The 26,503-nt window shown below is 37.3% G+C and overlaps 1 protein-coding gene across 1 annotated transcript; it reads left to right on the top strand.

Moving 5' to 3' along the window:
* Positions 1 to 3,274: 3,274 nt before the first annotated feature.
* Positions 3,275 to 17,878, top strand: LOC140137985 (cyclin-dependent kinase inhibitor 2A-like). Its single transcript, XM_072159814.1, has 6 exons — positions 3,275 to 3,416; positions 10,672 to 10,796; positions 11,256 to 11,390; positions 13,215 to 13,326; positions 13,863 to 13,991; positions 16,427 to 17,878. The coding sequence occupies exons 1-6, from the start codon at positions 3,366 to 3,368 to the stop codon at positions 16,526 to 16,528; spliced, it is 654 nt and encodes a 217-aa protein (XP_072015915.1). The 5' UTR covers positions 3,275 to 3,365; the 3' UTR covers positions 16,529 to 17,878.
* The last annotated feature ends 8,625 nt before the right edge of the window (positions 17,879 to 26,503 follow it).

Below are 26,503 nucleotides of genomic sequence, written 5' to 3' on the forward strand. Positions count from 1 at the left end.
AGTCACAGTTCACATTGTGTGGCAAAGATGCTGCAGAGCTCAGCGTATAATTGATTACTTACAGAAACTGTCAATGAGACTAATGGTAATATACACATAACGTCTACATATCCTTAAAAGTTTTCAATACATGCTTTTTCCAGCTATTTTCAGCTGTGACAGCTAGTTGCCATGGCAATTGCCATGGGCATAGTGATCCACCTGTCATCATAACCAACTGGACTTGGGTCACCATACTATATGCCCTCTGGCAATTCAGTGCTTGGGTTACTTGCCAGGCTATTTTTATAATGGGGTTTGCACCAAGCTATGTTCACTACAAGTTTTACTTTGTTCTAGACTCTGGTTATCATTGTTATATGTTTCCGTTGGTATTTCAAATTGATTCTTTGCACTAAAACAACAGCTTAAATTATTTTCATATAATCACATGAGGAAAATTTATGAAGTGAAAATAAGTAAAAATAAAATAGGATAAAATATCAGTGTCTATGGTCAGGCAGACAAAAAAATGCCCTGGGCAGTCTATTAACTCCTTGCATGCTCAAGAATTCATCAAGATTCAACATTAACCAAGGTAAAATTGTTACTACTGCATAAAGAATAAAGGTTTAGAAAATATTATTAAGAGAAAGAACCATCTTAAAAAGAAAATATTAAAAGAAAGAATAACTATCTAAATAAGAAATTGACCTCTGCATATTGAATAACAATGTTGAACTTTACCACATAGGCCTACTGAGTGTATACCACTGAGTTGCACAGAGGTCCAGGGAAGAAGGGAAAGGGTTATTTCTCATGGTTTGGTTGGTCTGCTCCTGCTGACAGTGGTATGTGAAAATAAGACCAGAGAAAGAAGATTTATTGCCCTCGCTTTTCTCTAATCGAGGGTAATTTTCCTCAAGTTCTTTAAGGACACGTCCAGCTGATGGCAACTTTCTTATAGGGGTTCCGTTTTTTGCAGTAAATATTCAGTACCCGGGCCGGGCACACATGGGGATCAAGGGTTCATAAATATTGGGGGTGGGGTGGGTGAGGTCGAAAGTAAATACTCAGTACCCCGGGCGGGACCCCGGGCACTCTGAAAAAAAGTGGACATTTTTTTGGTAAAATAATTGCTCTTCATCATTTATGGGGAGTTCTTGCTGGTGTGATACGGTATGCCAATTCCGGGGCCAATTCCCACCGGGAAAAACCCTTCTTATCTGCATAATCCCCCTTCACCCTTCAGGTAGTCCTGATAAGTGCCCGGTGACCAATTGTACATACAAATCCGAAAGATTTCTTCAGTGCGGGCAGCTATGCAATCAGTGTGCAATGGGGAAGGGGGTCCGTGGCAAGCCGAGCCTGCACACATTCATTGGCGCCTTCAAATAAAACGCTCTAAAAATGCTTAGGAAAAACAGTTCAGCATTTTTAGCAAGTTTTCAGCCTGCTCGCTGTGCTCGCAATATATATCTATTTAAGATTCAAGTGCAAATTGGGATCCCAAAAATTTGACATGTGCAAAGGGAGCGCAATGATTTTTGACAGGCCGAGGGGGGGCAAGTGATTTTGGCAGGCTGTTTGGAAATTTTACCCGGTGAGGGACTGGGTCTCATTATCATTGCACAGCCACAAGACCACTTTAAATACCCACATTTACAATACTTTTTGAGAGCTTCGCGCATTTTTAATTTGATGTATTAAGCTGCATCGCAGGGATACCAATGAAGCAATGAGGTAGAGCGCTTTTTGTTGCATTGAGAAAACTCAGAAAAGCGCACTAGCATCATTGGTCAAATACCAATCGCTCACAACAATGGAGTATAAATTCAGCTCTAGCCAATAGAGGCCGTCAGCGTGACGTCATATGCCGCCATCTTGTGGGTACATGCTGCGATGGTCGTTCGATCTCCATGCGCGAACAGCAAAATCACCGCATCGACGCGTGCGTGACAAGATGCGCCCTGCGCGTAGTGTCCGATGCAGGAACACGCAGATCATTTGTACCCACAAGATGGCGAAAGGCTGACGGCCTCTATTGTAGAAGATTTTATTTATCAATGCACATAAACTGAACATATAGGCCTATACCTCAATTTCAGAACGTCTGTAGGCCTACTGAAGCAGGCATACTGTGTCATACCCCTTATTTTACCCCTGAATTTTTCCATGGTGAATGTCCCCTCCCCCCCAAAAAAAAATATCCTAATAGAAGACAAAATAAAGCAAATTTTTAGGGGCTGTGCAATAATTATGAGCCCTGGGGGAGGGTAAAATTGGGGAGGAAGGGGCAAGAAATTTTTGGCGAGCTGAAACGGGGGGGAAGCAATTTTTGGCAAGCTGAGGGGGGGCAAGCGATTTTTGGCACACATTCTTGGGGCGCCTTTCAAATAAAACGCTCTAAAAAACCGTACAGAAACGCTTAAATATGCAAATTTTCCTGCTCGCAAGTCGCAACATGTATATTGGCAGTGTTCGAATTAAGGAAAAATAAATGGTTGGCCCACGGACAACAATTTCTGGTTGTCCATCTAAGTTTTTGGTTGTCCGTACAAGTTTTTGCTATTAATATACTTGAATATCATTGCAGGTACGTGGTTATACTTAGGCCTACGTGATATGTGATAAAAGATACACGTATAAAGGTGAATTTTGGCTACAGATTTATGGTTGTCCGGCGGACAACCGAATCAGTATTTTTGGTTGTCCGGCGACTTTTTTAGTTGTCCCGGGCGAACGGACAACCGAAATTTCGAAAGCTGTATATAGGCCATTTAAGGTTTGCAAATTGGGATCCCAAAAATTTGGCATGTGCAAGGGGGGTGGCAAAGATATGTTGGCGGGCGAGAGGGGTGGGGCAAACGATTTTTGGTGGGCTGAGGGGGGGGGGCAAGCGATTTTTGGCGAGCTGTTTGGAAATTTTACCCGGGGGGGGGGGAGGGGCTCATAATTATTGCACAGCCCCTAGCCCCTTAGGGCTATAATTGCCCTGTCATATGCAGTGCACGTGTTTTGGGCCAAATTGCACAATTTTGCCTTATATGGACCATTTACCCAAATGTCCCAGTAACATTGAAACAAAATATGTTCGACCACTTGATGCGACCTGCACGCAAGTACCAAGACTCGCTTCAGAAGAGACGCAGAATTGTTTTTCGTGTCTCCGCGGACCTTTTGCAAGGCAAGGACCCAAATAGGCCTACCCCAAATTTCTCCCCATAGCTGACGGTGCGATTGTATGTGGCGGTATAGGGTTCTCCTTCTTCAATTCTGTGATTGTAGTAGGGGTATATCCACGGTGGTACTCTACAGTCACATTAAACCACGACGGTCCAAGTGTTCCATGAATCTGGCTGTGTATAGCTGGTGTAGAAAACAAAATGGCAGCGCCCAGGGACCTAGCAACCGCAGCCGCTAGTGGAGATTTAAATGTAAGTGGAAACTGTTAAAACAGACAAAATGTATTTTTATTGTGAATTGTGACCATACTTATGTTGCATGTATCAGCAGAGCATTGAAAGTAGCCAAAAAAAGGGGGAATACTGACTTTTTATGCATTATGGATGATAATTTAATTGATAAGCTTATTGTTTTCAGCAGCCATAGTACTTTAATTCAGCGGTCTGCCGATTTGGCGCAGTTTATGGCATATATGCGGAAATAGGATTCTAATTGGCAAATTGAATTTGAATCGCGTCATCATCCATCGGCACCTCATTCGCACCTTCCTGACATTCGACATCCTGAAACTATGTGTGGCTCACGCATGTGGTAAAGCGAGTCTCTCTTGCAACTATAAAGTAATGGTCGTTTTTTACTCTGTTCAAAACGTCACATGTACACCAAATACAGCCCCCAAAATGACCGGTCTACTTTTAGTGACCCCCGAAACAATTTAGTCAAAGAACAAAGTTAAAAATGCGATCCCCAACCCCTTTGCTTACCTTTGGACAAATTTAATCTCTGTGTCGAAAAATGCCCGCTACTTGCCCGGTACAAACATAGAAATGGCCACATTGCTTCAGTCCCGTTAATGAATACATTTCTTCTGTACTCCAATGGTTCCAACTGGGTTCCAACGTGGGTGTCACGATGATAATTAATCTCCTACTTATTTCCACAAAAATATATTGGGGAATATCAATCTGAGCAACCTCGGACTACTACACAATAATCGGCACCTACAAGAACACCCCGGGGCACACCGTCATCATCCCTATATGTTCGTGTTAAAAATTGCCGTGGTAGTACGATAAATCCTCACGTTTTTCAACAACTACGCATGGTGATTTTGTTTGAGATAGGCCGTGCGACTCAGGCTATGCATACAATTTGAGATTTTGAGAGCCGCCACACTGTTTCTATTCTATGTTTTATGATTTTCGCATGATCAGTATATGGCTGGTCGTAATCGCCTAACGTGGAGCTGCTACGGCAGTAGCTTACTTTTTCGCCATGGAGCTAAATTGACCAATCATGTTAGATCTTTTCATTACGCGGAGCCAGTTGATGCATCATCGTTCCAGAGAGAGAAAACTCTTGCCAAAATTAATGTTTACTATGTGGATTTTAAATGAATCGAATGTAAATAAACCACCAACAGTTGTACAGGATCAATACCATTGTTTGATTAGTGTATAGTCAATGTTACCTTGCATGCATGTGCCATGTGTGTGGCGTGTTTGTTTGTTTGTCTACTGTGTCAGGCCAGGATCACTGACACCCACGGTACTGATACTGTCATACTATCACGGTGATCATATTGTTGAATGTTGTTGACTTTAAAATAATCATGATGCAGTCATGTCTACAGTAGAATTCACCACGACCTTTGAAGGACTTAAACCCCATTAAAAGCTATTAAACCAAGATAACACTCAATGAAAACAGCTCAACTATGTTACATCAGATCTTCTCTGGTTAAATACACACTGCACTTGTGTCTGTTTTACCTGTGCAATGAACAATGAGCTGGTATTATAGTTTCAGTTGGGTGAATGATTATAAAGCTTAACGCAAGGTAACAATACTGTCTGGGCTTTTGTTTACGAAATGAGACAATAGTCTGCTTATTGTTAACCAGCGTTCTTGAAAATGAGAAGCATAATGGTTTGCAGACTTAACACGGTTTAGAAATAATTTGTTCATATTTTTTGGTGTTATCTGTCGTTTACATATCCTTCCTAAAACACAAAAGTACCAATATTTCCAAACACCTAAATTAGCTAAAAATTTAGGAAATGTTACAAAACTATATTTTCTAGAATTTCAGAGAATACTTTAAATATTGACTGGTTATTTTTTACACAGTGACGCCATATAGGCAATGGCATAATACTTCTAACATACACTAGGTCACGCGTCAATGGTGAGCGCACTGAGTATTGTGTATAGGAAAACGGGCAGTACCGTAACTACAGTATGTATGGCCTACTACTAGTATATAAAGTAAATCCGAACTGGTTTGCTGAAGGTCGAATTCCGCAGGCCACGCCGCGCAAGATGTACAAATCAGCTCCCGGCGATACACTGCAGATCGCAGAATTGTGTGCATGGTTTACCACCACTCTGCCTAGCTATATAGTATGAGTTTAGCTATACTGTATGAGTTTCTTGTGAGTGCATGTCCATCTTAATAATAAGTTGGTTCGTACTTTTCATAAATTACTTTTTGAATCATAACTATCGTGACCGAGGATATCTTGCAACTACGTTAATCTCGTCTGGCAAATTCTTAATGACTAAATTCGCTTCACGTAATGAGTAAGTCGTACTTGATTGGTCAGTTTTACCTCCGAGTAATGAAAAACTCTAACATGATTGGTCAATTTGGCTCCACGGAACAAAAAGTCAGCTACGCGTAGCAGCTCCACGTTGTGGCGGTTGCGGCCTACCATATCAGTATCCCATATGATATTTCTATTGTAAGAAAATTTTATTTGTTGTCACGTAAATCACAGGTTTCGTTTAAATGTACTAACTGGAAATTAAATGTACTAATTAGTGAGGACCGGTATTTTGCTGTGGATATGTTTAACTGCAATTTTGATGTAAAACATTTGAAATCCTGGGTAAAAATTTTGATAATACAGGGTGTCCCAAAAGTCTCGATACCTTTTTAAACCTTTGTATCTTTAAGAAGAAATGGTATACAAAACATTTGAAAACATATTTGGAAAGAAGACACTTGAGCATTTTTTATGGTACCAAACTTGCCCCCTTTTGTGCCTCCTACTTAAAAATAATGTTAGATGAATGTATAGGCACATAACGCGTAGTACCATACAACAGACATTCCTTTTCTGAACATTCACAGATCTTCTTGGGCTTGCTGATACAGCACGTCTTACTTTATCAATATTTCGTGTATCGCCTTGTCTTCCCTCGTCCATAGCGCACTAAATCACGTACTGATCCTGTCTTAAAGAATTAGTTGACAATGTTTTTATGCAGCATTTTGATGGTGTTCGAGCGCTTCCAGTGAGTTGATAATGTTCGTTGAACTTCTTTTGAGTAAGTTTGACCGATTTCGTTTCGCATAAAACCAACGAATGTGAATTTGTTGTTGAATATTGTAAGTCATGTTGATACAACGCCATTTATCACTTATTCGTGCATACAAAATGTCAGCACTGTGCAAATACAAACCGCTTGAATGCGCTTGAATGGAATGGGGGGGGGGGTAGCAGAGCAAAACAATGGTTTCAACAGGACGGTGTGACTCCACACACAGCCAAAGTGACTCTCCAGTGGCTTGAAAATCGTTTCCATGAGAAGATCATGTTCCTCAAAACTGATCAAACTTGGCCACCTCATTCTCCGGATTTAAGTCAACCTGATTTTTTTCTGTGGGGTTATCTTGAAGTCCGAGTGTATAGCACCTCGCAGCATACCCGACTTGAAGGAAAACATAAAGAGTGAGATAAGAAAACTTGAAAGAGACACTTGCAGAAGCGTCATTCAGTACTTCACCGTCAGAGTACGCGAGTGTGCGAATTTATATGATGAACATCTTGAACATATTCCGAATAGACTACTTGCAAAACAAAACAAAGTCCAAACTACGGAAGAACAAAACAAAAATAATGTGAAGTTGTTGGGAATAGTGTTTCAATTTGACAATGTTCCTGGTGATTTGTTCCCATTAACCATTTTTGCATAATGCGCTGTATTCATGCATAATGTCTTCTGACTTAGAATGAAAAGGGGAGTTTCAATGTGACAATTCAGTAATGATAGGGGTATCAACTCAATCAAAACATTATAAAATCCTTGAGATAAGGAAAATTACTTTACCAAGTCACTTTGTTAGGATTGTGAGCAAATGCAGAAGAGGGTGTTAATTTGACAATTCGTTTGCATTTAATTAAGTGTTTTTGTTTCTCCGGTTGAAAGAACGATTTTCCAATATGATAAACATTTGCTCGTATCTTCATATTACAACATGCAAATTTTAGAAAATTTGGTACTAAAAAAATTGCCCAAATGTCCTCTTTCTAAATATGTTTTCATATTTTCTGTATACTATTTCTCCTTAAAGATACAATGGTTTAAAAAGGTATCGAGACTTTTGGGACACCCTGTATTTAACTCTTTGAGAAAATTATTTTATAAAGGAATGCTGGTAAAACCAGGTGCAATACAATGTACATTATTGACACACTATCACGCTCTTTATCTTCGTCAATAATAGAATAATCGATTTCAATCGAATTGAATGCATGAGTTTGTAGTTGACTATACTGAGCGACCTAAGCGATCGATTGCTAGCCAATCAGATAGAACTCCTTTTCTTGCGTTCAGTGAAATACCACTCGCCTGTCGCTCACTACCACTCGCCCGTCGCTCACCAACGGAGTATTAAATTTATATTTATCGTATAGGACATCGACGGTGTGGGGGGGTCACTCACTACTTGACTTGCTACGCACCCGTGTCCAAGAAAACGTCTAAAAGGGTATGTTTTTCACCACACAGCATCGTCAACGTCTTTTTGAAAAAGGGGTACTTTTTCAGAAGGCATCGTCATTTAGTCCTTTTTCAGCCAAATCCTTAGACGTTTGGGGTTAGTAATATTATTGTTTGAGTGAGTTTGCACTAATTTGATAAAAATCACCACTTTTTAATTGATTCTTGTTACTTTTGAGCATGTTTTCTTCAGTATCTATATGTCTGCAACATCAAAAAGACACCTTGAGTATCAAATTAGCTCATTTCCCTGTTTACGCCACTTAGGGTATCAATATCTATTTCTCAGTTGACGCCATTTAGGGTATGGTTTTTGCATGTGCTACGCCATTTAGGGTAGGATTTTGCATGTGTTTCGCCATTAAGGGGTGCAATTTGGTTATGTGAAAATTTTAAGGGTGCATTTCAGAGGTGTTCGGATGCGGGTGGGAGGCACTTTTGTTTGAGAGTGACCCCCTGGGCAAGAACACAGCTTTCAACAGCTGTATTTGATCCAACCGCAATCGTATTTCGCGAACGCACGACCTTGGGATACTAACCAATCACGAGTTTGTTGACATGCTTGGATTCACTTCCACGTTACGCATGCACAGTTACACACACTGGCGTACATCACAAAGTGTACGCAAGAAATCATCTTGCTATATCAGGATGTGTTCATTCAATTGAAATTTCCACTATAGGGCCTCCTTGTACTAGATTGTATCCACAGTATACCACTAATACTTTCATAGCTTTGATCTGTGCAGTGTGCACTCATGAACAATACCTCCATTCAATATTCACTTTTAAAATCTTTTAATAAGAAAGTAATAATGAAAAATGAAAAACTGCTGGATCTGATTTGAAAAAGTGACAGATGCAATTACATGTAAACTTTCATTCCCATGGGCTCCTCAAAAATGAAGGCCTGATATTCTCACTATGTAACAACATGTGTGATTGGTCAAGAGCAGGGCATAAACAGTGTTAATGCCTGGTATCCTGGATGTGCGATCTCAAAAAATGAAGGAAAATCATGTTTTTTAGAACTTATTATTTTTTGTTATTATTTTGATGAAATAAGAATCGCAAAATGTTCTGGTATGTATGAATGGGGTTCATTGATATATTTTCATGACTCGGGCTACAAGCGGCCCCTTGGGCATAAAAGAACCATTTAGTCATGAAAATATATGAATGAACCCCTAATTTAGTCATAAAAATATATGAATGAACCCCTAATTTATCGTGGAAATCTCGGTACCCCAGCAACTTTGCGGAAGGCAGTGAAGGCATACAGTGCAGCTGCAATATTTTCAGAACTGATCAATTGATTGCATTATATGCAATACCGTAACATATGTTCGCATCTGCATCCTACGCTGTATCATCGGCATTAATCCAGACTTTTGGACTCTGCTGATTATCACATAGAAGTAGACTGTATACCCCACATGTACATGGGAAAGTTCTACAAAGTACCGTATTGGTCCGAGTATAGTCCCACCCGTTTTTTATGTGAAATTTTTTCACAATTGGGGGGTGGGATTATACTCGAATTTCAAAAAAAAAAAAAAAAAAAAAAAAAAAATTCCAAGATATTTGGTATTTTTAATATGAAAATTGATACTTTGTTTTCATGTCATACTCTATTAATGATTTCAAAATGCATTCAAATTCAATGCATTTTGAAATCATTAATAGAGTATGACATGAATACAAATTATCAATTTTCATATTAAAAATACAAAATATCTTGAATTTTTTTTTTTTTAAAATTTTTTAGGTCAACCGGACGAATACGGTATACACAAATGAAATAATTTTCCTATAGTATCTTAACTATCTTTAAGGGGGTACTACACCCCTGGGGTAAAATTGTGACTATTTTTGCATTTATTTTCAAAAAATAATAACACACTCGTAACAAAAGTTATGTATATTATTGGGGCAAGGAATCCAATTACTACACTGAAATTTCAGTAACTCAAGACAAGCGGTTCAGTATATATGATAGGAAACGAGGTACATCCTAACGGTACCTTATTTCTTATCATAAATAACGAACCATTTGTCTTGGGTCACTGAAATTCCAGTGTAGTAATTGGATTCCTTGCCCCTATAATATACATAGCTTTTGTTACCACTGTGCTATTAGTTTTTGAGAAAAATGGAAAAATAGACACAAATTTATCGAGGGGTGTAGTACCCCCTTAATGAAGTAAAATGAGAATATTCTGTGAAGTATACAAATCTTGCAGCATACATGATGACCTACATGTACATGTACTCATCCTATAAATGTATCTAAAACCCCTCTTTATGTTACTCCTTCAGACTACTGCAGTCCCTAGGTGTGGAACATGTGTGGAATATGTATTCAAAATCATTAAATGTATTCAAATCCCCTCTTTAATGTTATACATTGTAGCTTTCTCACACTGCTGCAGTCCCTAGTGTGGAACATGTAGGATGGAATCAATTACATATGGTGACAGGGCTTTGTCAGTTGCAGCCCCTAAAGAATGGAATTTGTTATCAGAGAACATCAGGAGAGCTTTCAGTGTTCATCAAGTCTGAAGACCATCTTTTTGCAGCACCTATCAAATGCATTGTTTTTCAATATTTATACATGGTCTTTGTAATTCGCTCTGGGCCTGGGGTTAATCAATGCTTGAGAAGCTAATCTCAAATCCATCATATTATTATTATATATTGTTATTTTGAATATTACAGGCAGTGAAATCCTTAGTGCAACAAGGTGCAGATGTAAATCAGAAATCTAGAGATGGATTCACACCATTATGCAATGCTGCCTTCTGGGGCTACTCTGAAATTGTGGAATATCTGCTCAAACACGAGTAAGTACTTTTAATCTAATTAGTTTTTAAATATAGATATTATTAGGCAAACTCTTAACAGGCAATATTATTAGGCAAAAAGAAAAATGCTTTATGTATGGTGTACACCCCTTGGTATATAAAGTTGGCATGGAATGATCGTCCCATAACCTATTGTGGAGCTGAGAAACAGATCTAGAGACTGATTGTTTTTGTATGTTTTAGGCAACTCCTTTCTTTTGATTGGTTAGAAGTGATGCAACCAAATACAGTTCACAGAAATCACACCTCGCCTTGCCTCGTCTCACCTCACCTCACCTGGCTGTGTTCAACCATTGTTGGATGTATAGCCATCTTGAGTCTGCTAGTTTTTCTGTATCTTGCATTTCTTGTCCATGTATGATGTAGGTCCCTGTAAGTTGTAGGCAATAATGTCATCATGAAAAAAACCATTGTGTTTTATTGTGTTTTTTTTTATAGTGCTGATCTTAATGCTAGCAACAGTGGAACACTATGGACTCCAACTCACTGTGCTGCCTTCCAGGATCATGGTAAAGTTATAATGAAACTGATGGAATATCAACCTGATATCATGCTACAGGATAGTAGAGGAAGGTAAGACAGTACGTGGATAGTTAATTGTTTGGTTAGGGTTTCCTGACCGACTAGCTGACCCAATATATTTTTAGGCCTCTAGGAGAAAATGTTGGTTGCGATTCATGGAGGCCAAAGGAGGCATTTTTGAAAATTGAGTTACTACATGTATAATTATTACCTTATACAAACATTAGGCTATTATATTCTGAAAACACCAAAGGTCTAGCATACTTGGTATTAAAGTTACGAAGTTTTGTAATGTCCATTTTCTTGTTTTTTTCTCCATATTTTTGGCTTTATCTCAATTTCAAATTTGTCATCTTTGGCCTCCATGGACCAGATTGTGTCACATTTTCACTTTCACATGCATATAGGTCTATAAAGCAGCAATTTTGCAGCAAATTCGGTTGCCATTTTCCCAGAAATAACCTCTTCAGGGCAGACGAGGTATTATTGGTCAAAGCAACCAAAAAAATTTATGTTCATTATCTAAATCAATCATATATTATTGAAAAATAACACTTTGATGTTTTGCAAAAGTTCATTCTTCAAACCATATACTTTGAAAACTTTCTTGATTTATTGTTGTTAATGAGTTATGTACGTTTTACATAAACTGTTGTTGTTCCAGCCCTCCTTACAACATAACTCAAGAACCACAGGACACACAAAAATATATATCTGTGATATTTGAATTCAACTACACACTTGCTATGAAATGATCAGTGCAATTTTTGCCAAAGCTCACTACCATTCTCACTATATTGACAGTTAATTGATGGACTTTTCAAGCAGCAGAGTACCCTAACCAAAACATTAATTATTTAAGTATCCTAGAAAAAAAAAAAAAAAAAAAGAGAAAAAGTCTGAGAAAAACTAAAGCCAATATGACATGTCCAGTGCTGTGGTTAATTTCTCCTTTCCACATTTTTGAATATATAAAACTACATATAATATAGATACCAGTGGCTTAACTAGATCTTCCTCTAGGCTTCCCACATCAGGTAGGTATCATGAACCTTCCAATTAAAGCCATATTATAAAAATATGGCTTTGTCAACTATCCTGTTTTGTAGAACTTTGTGATCAGTTTGAACCAACTTACGTGTTACTGCTTTCTTGAAACAATGTTTAATCATGTTTGTTGGCTCTTTTAAATGATTTTTTTGCATATCTTGTATGTAATTGTTTGTTTTTGCTTCATTTTCCCTGCATTGGTCCATGCTGTTGCTTTGCACTGGCATGTTGGCCATGTCCTGGGTTTTGTGTGTGCTTTTTAACCTTGTTTGTTAATAAAGTAATATGATGATTTCTGTAAAAATAGATTAGTATTTATTTTCCATAAAATGTTAGCTTTTACTGTCAGATATGTCCCCTTTTAATTTTGAGCCGAACAAGTGAGGTAAAGCATAGAATATTGGAATTTACTACTAGCGCCCATGTATGTTACTCCCACGGTTGTAATATGGTACGATCCTCGGGGTGTGTGTATATTTCCATCATAATAATAAAACGCCGCTTCCGTCGTTTTATTCAAAATCTCAGATTTTGACAAAACTACAGCACCTAAAGTCTTGATATTTGCAGAGTATCTTTATTAACTAAAGTACATTACAATCGTGTAAAAACCAGAATTAAACATTTTTTGAGGGCATTCTCCTCAGCAAATGTTATAATATGGCTTTAACTGAATTAAGTAATGGCTTGATATTTGCCCTCTCTTGTCTGCTTTTCCCCTGCTGCCCATTTAAGTCTTGTTTCACCACTGGAATGACACAACCTTTTTATGGAAATCAATACCATTTATATCGTTTCTTGTTTCTTCAATTTATATTACAATAGAACACCAGTAGACTTTGCATCAGCTTTGGAGACCATCTGGCCATTCTTTGCAGCTGAGGGGTGTAAAAGGACACCAAAGACAGACCTCATACGATTAGAAATTGTTAGAAAGGTAAAGTAAAACAAACAAACAAGGATTGAGGATGTACTAAAGGCATTAATTGCTTCGCTGTTTCTGACTTCTTTGATTGTTAAATGAGTAACATTCAAGATCTGCTTCAAAAGGGTGTGGCTGTGCTGATATTGCGTATAATTCTGGTAAGCGTAGTACATGTATCTGTGGCATAATATGAAAATGGTAGTTTCTGAAGAAGAATTCAATCCAAAGTCCGAATGAAGGGAAATGGTCCTTTTGGTATCCCTATATGTAAATCTACCTCTGAATTGTCAGAAGGCATTCCCTAGCTGGAAGAGATGATTAATTGTGTTTTCATCTGATTGAGTGTCCCAGGTTAAAGAAGAAATAAAACAAACAAACCAACATTGTCTTTTTTGTCAAAGTACACATGCGATTTGTGCATCTACACGACCAGGATGCAGTGTTGGTCTGTAGATTGTATACCTTCAAGACTATGTCTTTTTAAATTATGAATATTCTTGTTTGTTTGATATTCTATTATCATCATTGATTTTTTTTATTCCATACAGGTCAAAGGCTTTGATCCTAGTATTCCTAAGTCAGATTATGCCCATTTCTCTAGACCTGGATCAGCATATGTAATGAGATCACAACCAATGGCAGGAGGCACCAGTGCACGCAATAGAGATTTGAATGCAGTAAGTTAATGACACATTTCTTGAGGCACTTTGTTTTGTCATTGGTTCCTATGAAATTATCAGATGCTTTTATTTTATAACTCAAAAAGTACTGCAATCACAAAATTTAAAAAGGAATCTGTCATTCTGTATCACAATCTGTTTCCTATGATTTGGCCTGTGGTTATAAAGATATGCCTGGACCTTGGAGGAACTTGAATTGATTAGTTTCATGTTCCCCTCATATTATATAGAAATCATCCTATTCAATTCATCACTGTGTGTTGTTTAATCTTGGTTCCATGTGTAGCATATCGTGTAAACAATATATTTTTTGAATAAATAAGAAAAAGACAATGTTTCAAATGAGTCAAGAAATTATTCATTATTCAGTGTATCCAAGTAAAGTGATAACAAGACTTGACCATTGTGCGGATCCTTTTTTTGATTATTTGATTTGTTGACATGTTTCTTTCGTGCAATAAGTTAAACTATGAAAATTAAAAATAACTAGAGCGGTTACCGCACCATAGCTGAACCATGGGGCTTCGGCAGTATATTGTGGTACATGTATATATGTCAGATGCAAATAGTTATCACACCATTTTCATAATGTGTACAGTAAAAGCTGCCGACTCTAAAGATCATTGCATTTAAATATCAGCTCAATTGGAGCATTTGTGAAAACTTGTCCTTTGACCCCTTTATGACCCCTTAATGACCTTAAATGAATATCAAAATATTTTAAACATGTTTAGAATGTCATAAGGATCATTTCATTTAAATTTCAGCTCAATTGGAGCATTTCCAGTTAAAATGACCTTTTTTGACCCCTGTGACCCCTTAGATGACCTCTGACGTTAGGAAATATTTTTATTATATTCTTTACTCCTTCCTCTTTCATTTGACATCACTCGGGGGTTCATACCTTTGTGGCATTTAAAGATATGTCCATTTCAGACCAAAAGGTTAGTTAGTAACCTAGTAACCTAGGAACCTTGGAACCTAGTAACATACACTGTTATAGGCTGATACCATTTCATGGTTCAGCAAAAAAATTTTCAACTTTAGTTGTGCATCATTCTTGTGACACCCTGTCGTCTTGTGCTATTACCCTAACCACCCGGGTATAAGCCCACCCCCCTAGATGGGCGATTTCACTCAATGAATGGGGGTGGGCTTATACCCAGGGAGGGGCTAGTATATATGAAAAAAAATTAATATATTTTTTTTTTCAAATTTGTATAATATTTATGCCCGATATTTAAAAAAGTGATAATAAAGTTATCAAGTCAAGCAAAACATGCACAGTGTCATTGTATCAGCAGTCGTACACAGACCACAACCCCCCAGTCACCCACCACCACTACCACGCCAGTATCAAAAGCTAAACCCGGCTCAAGTTTGTGCTATGCATGTACCAGTACATGTACAATAAAATGTTTTCAATTATGCTCCCCAGACCACTTTTTCCCAGACCTGAGAAGGCCCCTGTAGAAAGACCACGAGGCCCGGGTATAAATGCCCAGGGTTTAGCTATGTCCACGTGCTTAGAACATGCAGCCCAGCCAATCAACACTCGGGTGGATTACTGACGTTTTAGTGGGTGGAGCATAGTGATTGACAAGAAGCACATGTGTAAACACATAATTATGTGCTCATACCTGCATGCAGCCAGGCTATTCAGCCAATCAATACTCGGGAGGGTCACTGGGCGAAGCATAGAAGCATGAACCTGTAAATCAGTCCGGGAAATCAGTAGCCAATTAGAGCATAGGTCATTGGTATGCAAAACATTTGATTGAACATTGAAGCAATAACAAAACATTGCCAATTGATAATGGAGCAAATCCAGGTGCATGACCTTTCATGGTCTTGTTTTGGCATGTTACGATATTTTATTATGAAATGCATGAATGGGGGTGTTAAAACAAATTCAATTGGGATGCTATTAGAGTAAACAAACACACGGACAGACTTTTTCTTATTTTCTTGCTAACATTCTTTTTCAGTAAAAAAGGATAATTAAAAAAAAAATAGACCTGCTACCGCCATAAATATTTTTGTGTACTTTTTGCTTTTTTGGTCAAACAAAAAATGGAAAAAATGGAAAAATGACTAAATATGCGCCTCCAAACCCGTAAATCAAAAGTTGCAATTTTAACAATTCAATTGGCCTGTAGTGCTTGAGTGCAATACAACAATGCGTTCCCATTGAAAATTGCAACTTTTGACTTTGGGGTTTGGAGGTGCATATCTTGATCAATTCTTGTTCGATTTTCATGAACAGGGTGTCAAATGAGAAAGCAAAGTCCAATTAACAAAATGTATATTTCAGAATAATCAAAAATTATCAGGTTGTTGAACAGCAAGGATGACTATATAACTGACGAGTTTCTTGTGCCTGGTGTAGTTAACTTGAGTTGATTACAATTATTTTGTTTTCATTGATACAGGAAGCAGCAGCGTTATCAGGTGATGTGTTAGCAGAAGAGTCACCCCGTCAGCCCAACCAAAACTCATCAGATAATCCTGCATTTACAATCTGGAGAACCTGACCAAATGCACATTTTTTGATACAATGTGTGGGATGTTGATCTATACTAATGCTTGTGAAAAATCCAGGGCATAGATAAGTGTGGGGGTGTGCCACTACTCCCGGAAAACCTAACCCCCTGGACACTGCTGGTCATCTAACAGCATTTCTGATTGGCTGATAACTTGAAATGCTCATTTCAATTACCAATTATGACTAGGCTTTAAACTATTTATGGCAAAGCTTGCATTTGCAGATAATCTTATTAATAGCCTCCTTGATTGGTTCAAAATTTGACACAATATTCATTTTGACCAATCGGCAGGTAGTTCTCATAGGGTTAAGAGATGAAAAATAGCTGGATTAATTAAAAATCATAGACATCTATCACAAAAATCAATTAATCTAAGTGCTATAATACTGTACGACGTGACAGAGTCATGATTGGAGGAGCGAGTTAAATGTTAGAGCCTCAAGAAAACTCCACTCCCAAGATTTTGCTCATGAAATTATGACTATTGTCACATAACGTACTCATCCATTTATTCCCAGTTAGTGCATGGTAAAGCTTTGGAGAGTTCTGATGATCAATTACTGTCTCCTTTTTACTACAAAGTTAGTTTAGGCCTGGTTTTACATAAAGTTAGGCAATGTGAGCTTTTGCCTCATGAAGTTAGGCAGTTTCAGCTTTTGCCTCACAAAGTTAGGCAATTTTGGTTCATGCCTCCTTTAAATCTGCACTGGCTCCATAAAGTTAGGCAATTTTGGCCTCATAAAAATAATGAAGCTACTCATCCTTTACAGCAATTGATGATTCCATTAGTGACATTCTGGTTCAGAATACCAGTTTCTATCAGATATCATTCGTTGGGTATAAAAATTACTCTACTTCAATTATTGTTACTGTCAGATTTTCTAGCTTTGCCTAAGAAACCAGATCATTTAAATAATCCGCTTTATAGTGCATTCGGATCCCCTTTTTCATGACAGGATATCAAACTTTTTACGGTCTTTAAGGATTTTTGGTCATGAAGCTGTCCAAGGTTTACACACATGCCACAGGTCAGTGCTTAGTCTTGGAGTTAAGGCATTTTATACTATTCCTTCAATAGTGCCCCCTGTGCATTTCGTGTTGTCCTTTCAATACACTAGTGCCCAGAATTTAGTTTGTTGACTAAAAAGTATAAAATCCCATTACAATATTACATTCTTGTTTGAGTTGGCAGAGAACTTTTGACAAAGACTCAAAACTTGCCAAAAAGGTAAAAATATTTCTATATCCTGGGGAAATTGTTGCTGACCAAATTGATACACTATCCTGATTCCTGGCAACCAAATTTTGATATGTAAATCAGGTATATGAATTGAATACCTGAGTGGAAGAAGGGCCCAACTCCATCAAAACTGTTTTTGAGATATTAAGAAAAAACTTGATATTTGGAAAAGTTTTATAGACAGAATGTTTTCATCTTCAGGGGACCTTTAATACATGAACATACAATATTACATACATTCGAAATTATATATGATGTTTCCATGGCAACGGTACAGGTCTTAATACGAGCTGGAGTTGGGCCCTTCTTCCACTAATATACTTGCAAGTGCCAGTTCCGTAAGCAGATGTGTTATAAATAGCTACAGAAATTAGGTAATTATCCATTAATTGCACAAGTAGAAGCATGTAATATGTTAACAAGAAAGTTTATTGTAGTGAAAAGCAGATTTCATGGATGAACAAAATTCCTCTTTAATCCAATATTTGTGGAAGAAGGGCCCAACTCCATGGAGTTGGGCCTTTCTTCCATGAAAACCATGATTAAGTTTACGTGGAAGACTATTTAGAGAGTGAATTTTGGCTCATCTTTCACACACAAGGAAGAACAGTCTGCTGGCAATAAAATGCTGGGTCTAACTCATTTTTGTAAAAAATTGGAGTTGGGCCCTTCTTCCACTCAGGTATTCAATTGTAGGTGTTTTTCACAGACTACTACAGACTATTCACCAGCAGGTTAAATCCCAGCATCACCTGTTAAATGAGAGCCAATTGTTCCATATTTCGGGTAAATGTGATGACATACAACGCTGTATCACGTAACACAAAGGCACACAATGCTGGCATCGTTAGACACATGCATAATCAATTGATTGGCCCTGATGAACATGCGAGAATTGACAACATACAAAGCACAGGGAATTTGGCTGTTGGTGAATAGTCTTGATATTTACATTCATTCCACCATTTTGCTGATCTGGAAGCTCTGAACTCCTGGCCAAAACTGTTTGCAATTCTAGCTAAGTTCTTTGTGGAAATCTGTGTCCTTTTACAAATCCCCTAAATTGGTTTTGTATAACACTTGATAAAAGTTTAAGTAGGTAACACTTGATGAGAGATCTTGGAATTTCAGAGCAAGAATCCAAATGGCCACGTAATATTTTAGATTATTTTGCACACTGATGGAAGAACTTCATAGGATTGCAATCAATTCCAAAAAGTTAAATGTGGTGTTCTTTTGAGTATGAATGTATGTAAGGAACCGTCCACAAATAACTTCCGTCCAACCAATATTTTTGTTACTGTATAGATTGACAAGAAGTGCAATTATTACATTATTTGTGTATTTAGTGTTCAGTTTTGTACATGTACTCATTTCACATTTATATACAGATTTCTTTATCTAATGCTGATTGTAAACCAATCAAGCAAAATGATGATGATATTAAATGTGAAGTGTCTGAGATTTTTTCATTATGATAAAGAACTTCTAATAGTTTTATTTTACAAAAATGTCAATAAAAATGTTTAAAAATACAAACAAATATAAATGCATCAACCCACAAGAAAAATGAATGTATCCAAAAGCACTGCATGTAGTATGCAGAGTGCACGCCTGTGCAGTTACAATCAATGCATGGTTCACATTTTTCTAATGTTTTCTCGGATTGGTTCTTGCTATCTACATATAAGATCGTATAGGAGTTTGGCTGATCCATTTGAAATCCACATGCTCACTGAGAAAGTAATTTTTTTCACTTCATTTGAAATTCCAGCTAGATTCAACCATTTTCATCCATAAAAATTGGAAAAGGCGTGGAAGATTTTGAATTCAAAACATTTTCTCATTCAGTTTGTGTAAAATTTAACTGTTTTTGGTTGTTTTTTAATAATAAATTATGTGGAAATTCAATCTTAAATTCCCCTTTTCCAGTGAATTATAATCCTGCAAATAATTTGTTTTTTTGTAATACTAGTATATCTCAATTTGTCTTTTGAAATCCTGCCATCATGTTTTGTAAATATATATTTAAAATAATAAAAGTATATAACAAATATTGCAATTAAATTTTCAAGCCTTTGGTAATTATTTATCTGTGTATTACTGTAACATTACCTATTAATTATTATAATAATGGTTTTTCAGCATGGTATCAACTCATAGCTGTTCATGGTTTTAAAATTAATCTGGCAAGATAAAGGTATATCATTAATCAGATGGCTTTATTTTTCTTAAATTCGTCAGATATTCACTCCTCCCCTCAGTGGCGTAAGCGCAAGTTATCCGGGGCACAAGCCATTTTCCTATGGGGTTTTCTAAGGGGCATATGCCCCCTGCCCATATGAAGCTATGCCACTGTCCTCTATATGTGTGGTACAATGGAATGATAGTCAGTCCACTCAGTACAAAGTACCAACGGGGACGCACACATTGTGCCGACTTTGAAGGCACGCATAATGCAGCAGAGACGCAGCACAGCGCACTTAACTGTTTAGTGTTTACACGCCATATACGCGCGTTGTCACTTTGTACTTGAGTGGACAAACTGTAGTTGAATGTTGGCCACACACAAATTGTAGTTTTCAAGGTAATTCATTTTGCTATAAATTATTTAATATTCTTGTAATTTAATATCAAAGGTTTTTATATTGATGGATCAAAGGGAAAATGTAGTTGCAACTGTATTTCAAAATTGCAATTAACATGTTTGTGGAACACATCCCCATATTGAGCACATCACAATTGAGGATTTAGTGCAACAAAGGGCTATCTGCATTTTTGGTGATATTAAGGTTTTGGTACCAAAATAATCCTGAGAACACTGGGAATATTCTGGACACAAAGGGCTATCTGCATCGAAATTTGTATTTAAATTAAATGGATTTCAAAATCAAGACTTCCTGAGCAGAAGTGCCATTTTGTTTAGTTTTAGTGCAACAAAGAGCTATCTGCAAAGCTTCCATAGAGTTTTTGTATGCAACGCAGGGGGTCTCTGATGTTTAGAGCAACAAAGGGCTATCTGCATCTGGGCTATCTGCAAACGTTCAACTTTATCCAGCCAACGCATGAACCCATTATGGCTGAATGTGAAATTGGACTGTATCTTGCTTGTTGGTATCATTTATACTACTCTACTTTTGTACTTGTAAATCACACATTACTCCAGAAATATAAGGATGGAAATACTGGATTTTATTGCATTAGATACAATAGTAGCAGCACATTTTATATTAAAATTTCATTGCACTTTACATAACCACATTGCACTGGAACTATAATAAACCTACTAAAACTATAGTAAAAATGAACACAGCTACCAACAGCATGACGATTGTACGCATACACTGTGTGCACGAACGGGCGTGTCTGTATAACTTGAAAGTGAATCCAACTCACCCGTGAGTGGTTAGTATTTCATTAAGTATGTAAGGTTGTGCATTTGTGTTGTATTTTGAAATACAATCACTGTCGGATTGCATACAGCTATTGGAGCTGTGTTCATTCAAATGAAATTTTTACCATAGTAAGTCAATACATTGTATTTACATAATTTGAAGGTGTTGTTACATTTAATCCATTTTATACTTGCATAATAAAATTACACTTCTGCAAGTTTTGAACAATTGCTTTGTGGGCTTCTAAGATAAAAATAATTTTGTACCAGAAATGTTCACTCTTTGGCATGTCAACTTTGGATCATATTAAGGAAAATAAATAATAACATAATTGGACACTATATAATTGGACGCTATAACTTAATCGCCACACTTGGGAGGTACAACTGGAGGGGCAATATCCAACATACAAAACATGATTTTTGTTTGTTTGCTTCAGGCCTGATGTCACTGTCAATTACGATCCTTGATTGGTTTACACACATTAATAGCGCGTAAAAGGAAGACCGATCTATCTGGTGCTGATCGGAGAAAAGGAATAACAGCAAATGGCGAAAAATTACGTACTTTTATAAGGCAAAAAGCAGCTTTTCTAGGCATTATTGACATGGTGCCTTCGCGATAGAAAGTTTCCTACTATAAATACCTTACTTTTGAGATGGTTTGCATGTTTGAAAGTGCAAAATTAACAATAAGGTGCCCGGTTATACCGCCGTGTTCAAGCAAGTCATCATCACGACCACTTTTAAATAAGCCGTGCTCGAGTTTCATTGACAGATGACGTCAGACGTGATAAATTCTTTTTATCTCTGTCTTTAATTATAAATACACAAATGTTGTCTTTGGGTGTGTCATTAGATTTGTTTCAATTGATAGAACAATCATCATTTTGTTTATAACTTGATTTGTTTAAAATTTAGATCCCTCCTTTTATTTGTCACTATTTTGTTTCAAGTTCTCAGTATGAAACAAGAATATTTAGATATACATTACATCATACAAATATTTCTATGCAACTAAGGTCCACTGTATGTACTAGTGACACATACAAAATGCTTCTAAAACAAATCTGAACTCTAAATTGACATCGATACAAAATAATAAATAGTAATAATATAATACATATATATCTTAATAAGTACATACATACCCTGTTAATTTATAAAACATGTTTATTTGCAACTCAATTTATACAAATATCTTTGGTCATTCCAATCCAAAAGCTACAAAATGCTACACATTATTAGGGTTAATCATATAAACCATGTATTGTTCATGTTCATCATATAATATTGTTCATGGTGATCAGTACTGATCACGCTGAATAAAAACAATTTTCAAGGGCAACATGTGACCCAATCAATGGCCAACATGTGACCCAATCAAGGGCAACATGATACCCAATCACAGGCAACATGTGACCCCTATCAAGGGTAACATTATGACCCAATAGGCAATATGTGACCCATTCGAGAGCAACATGCACCCTATCAAGGGCAGCAGGTGACCCATTTGAGGGTAACATGTGACCCTATCCATATCAACATGTGATCCAATCAAGGGCAACACATGACCCATTTGAGGGTATATGTGACCCTATCAATGGCAACATGTGACCCTATAAATGGCAACACGTGCCCCAATCAATGGCAACATGTGACCCAATAGGCAAAATCTGACCCAATCAAGGGCAACATATGACCCAATCAAGGGTAACATGTGACCCAATAAAGAGCAATCAAGAGCATCTTGAGACTCTATCAAGGGCATATCTTGTGATTCTATCAAGGGCAACATGTGACCCTATCAAGGGTAACATGTGACTCAATCAAGGGCAACATGTGACCCAATCAATGGCCAACATGTGATCCAATCAAGGGCAACATGTGATCCAATCAAGGGCAACATGTGACCCAATCAATGGCCAACATGTGACCCAATCAATGGCCAACATGTGACCCAATCAATGGCCAACATGTGATCCAATCAATGCCCAACATGTGATCCAATCATGGGCAACATGTGACCCAATCAATGGCCAACATGTGACCCAATCAATGGTCAATATGTGATCCAATCAATGACCAACATGTGACCCAAATCAAGGTCAACATATGACCCAATCAATGGCCAACATGTGACCCAATTAATGGCCAACATGAGACCCAATCACAGGCAACATGTGACCCCCATCAAGGGTAACATGTGACCCAATAGGCAACATGCGACCCATTGGAGGGCAACATGCACCCTATCAAGGGCAACATGTGACCCATTTGAGTGCAACATGTGACCCTATCAATGTCAACATGTGATCCAATCAAGGGCAACACATGACTCTTTTGAGGGTAACATGTGACCCAATCAATGGCAACATATGACCTGATCAAGGGCAACATATGACCAAATAGGCAAAATCTGACCCAATCAACGGGCAACATATGACCCAATCAACGGGCAACATATGACCCAATCAAGGGCAACATGTGACCCAATCAAGGGCAACATATGACCCAATCAAGGGCAACATATGACCCAATCAAGGGCAACATGTGACCCAATCAAGGGCATCTTATGACTCTATCAAGGGCAACATGTGACTCAAGAGCAACATGTGACCCAATCAAAAGCAACATGTGACCCAATCAAGGGCAACATGTGACCTCGTACATGCATGGTAGGTACTATAGAAGGAGGTTCCACAGAAAAATCCTAATCCACTCAATAGGGTTAAGCCGATTACGCTATTCAACGCGAGTCATCACTTGAATGGATTTAATCAGTGCAGTCCCTCAAACACGGCCTTTGATGTTTATGATCTATTTTAAAATTTAATTTAAACAGACCCCCCAGGTGACCCGTACCGGAAATGGATGGTATTAGTGCCCTTTTGCATCGGTCACATGATCTTCGATTGCGTCATTGTGTTTCCGAGTTCAAGTTGATTTACTAGCGAAAACCTGATCGAATTCCCTCATTTCCTTCCAAAGTTACGGTGAATTTATGTATTTTTTCTGATCATGATTAGTAATACTGGCGGGTGTCTGCGGGACTTTTAAACCAGTGGAAATGACTTGGAAAGGTTTTCCAAGACTGGCAATGTTGTTTCTATGATCCGCCAAGCTTGGCCATAAGAAATATTGGTGTTATAAAATTACTGGAAGTAAATTGTTTTCCTTTGTTTATGGTCACGGCCACAATGCTTTGTGGGTAAAGATGACGTCATTCTGCTTAGAAGTCGCGATAACGGTGGTTCATAACCGCAAAGCTCAATAGATAAGAAGCTTAGCAAATCGATAGTGCACCATTCATACCTGATTGCTCAGTATCGACTCATAACGATCATAGTACAAAGGGAACTGGGTTCGTGAAGTCTCCTTCTATAATACCTACCATGGTACATGTATTAGGATTTCAATGGTGATTGAAAGGTAAATGATAAAAATGAATTAACATTTTTTCTTTGACCACATTTTCCTTGATCCTCACACACTAAATACAATTAAATTTATTTGCATATGTTAGGAAACTTGATTTTTGGTGTATATATCCACAATATCAAAACCAACAAATTACACCTTATAAGTTTGTACATTCCATTTGGACTATTCCAATTGAAATCCATGCACCCCCTACAAAAGACATGACCTTAATCTTCCACACAGAGAGTGTGAATATCAAATGGTTTACCCATGGGAGATTATGGTCATGTCTTCCATAGGGGTTGTATGGATTTCAACTGGAATAGCCCATTGTTACAGCCTCTGATTTGTTCAAATTTACACATAAATAATGATTTCTATCTCATATCGAATAAATTTTTGATTGACAAAATCCCAAAATTCATATTATTTCCAGACTTTCACTATCTTGGCTGATGACTGACTACTGGGATCCACTTTTCTTGTTTGATTTTCTGGTAGTTCTGGCAATTAATTTTCCCATCCATTGGTTGTTTGATTTTGTTTAAATTGTGGTATAATTAAGTCATGTACGTGGTCTAGAGATTAACTTCTGATATCCTGACTGACTATCATGTCCCGTTTGACTGTTTTGTTCCCCCGTCTATTAATCCATATTGCTTCTCTGAGCTTCATTCTTTGTTGGTTCCCTTCTTTATTTCAGAAGTATGTTACCACAGGCTACTACAGACTATGTATGTATCAACTTTAAAAAGTATGTGCTTTGTATGCTGTGAATTCTCCCATATTCATGAGGTCTGATTGTGCGCCAATCTAACAATCACTCTAAACACTAAATATACATGTATGTGCGTAGCAGTTTCATCTGTCACACTTCATGGAATGATCGGTTCTCATTATCAGGTGATGCTGAGACTCTGTTTGTGTCTGTAGTAGTCTGTGTACATCACTCTGTAGACCACATTATACAACCCACTACTTACTTTAGAAGAACTAAGCAACATAGGGATGAGAAAAGCACCAGAATGACTGGAAAATTCCACAACAAAAGTGGATCCTTCTGATGATTGCATCAGCCAAAGATGCCGTGTCTAAAAACAGTCTGTCATTTGGATTTAACAATCCTACAAATGCATCTTTTTTATGAATAATTGTTCTCTCTGCTAACAATAAATAATTATCTACACAATATTTTAACACCATAAAGGTGGGACATACATGGATAAGTTGATGTTTATATTGATTTGTTAGATATCTGAGTAGGATTGGTTTTTTGATTTGTATTGGCACTAATTCTTCATACCATATGGTATATTTGCCAAATTCAATCTAAAGAATTTTGTTAATCTATAATTATCTATAAAAATTGCACATTTATATTTCATATATTATATTTCAGATTTCATTATTCAATACTTCTTGGTTAGAAAGTGAGAATTTGCCCATCATATACAAATTATTGCCTGTGCTAAATTTGAAATTTGTAACTCGGTTTCGGCAACCTACAGACTAGGGGTCCAATATATTCATGTTATGACCGTCCACCACTAATCTCTTGCGAAGTCTGCAAATTTGATTTCAGTGCAAGATGTGCATGAAAGTCGTATTCACAATGTCAAAAAGTGCAAAGTTCACTCCACTATAACTCAGCTTCTGGGTATCATAAAAAGTCATATGATATATCATTTTCACTTCTGATATACACATTCTAAATAATATAAAATAAAAAATTGACCAGAGGCCAACATTATTAGAGCTTCATGGTGGACGGTCACCGCTACCTTAACCTTCATTTTGGAATTTGAACCACTCTGAGCACAATAAGACTTTCCCTATAATAAATTAGCATTTGTCATTGGCATTAATTTTGCGCATCCCAGGAGCAAACTGTGTATCAAAAAAAATA

Source organism: Amphiura filiformis, chromosome 17 (assembly GCF_039555335.1).
Source record: "Amphiura filiformis chromosome 17, Afil_fr2py, whole genome shotgun sequence".
In the NCBI taxonomy this organism is placed as follows: domain Eukaryota; kingdom Metazoa; phylum Echinodermata; class Ophiuroidea; order Amphilepidida; family Amphiuridae; genus Amphiura; species Amphiura filiformis.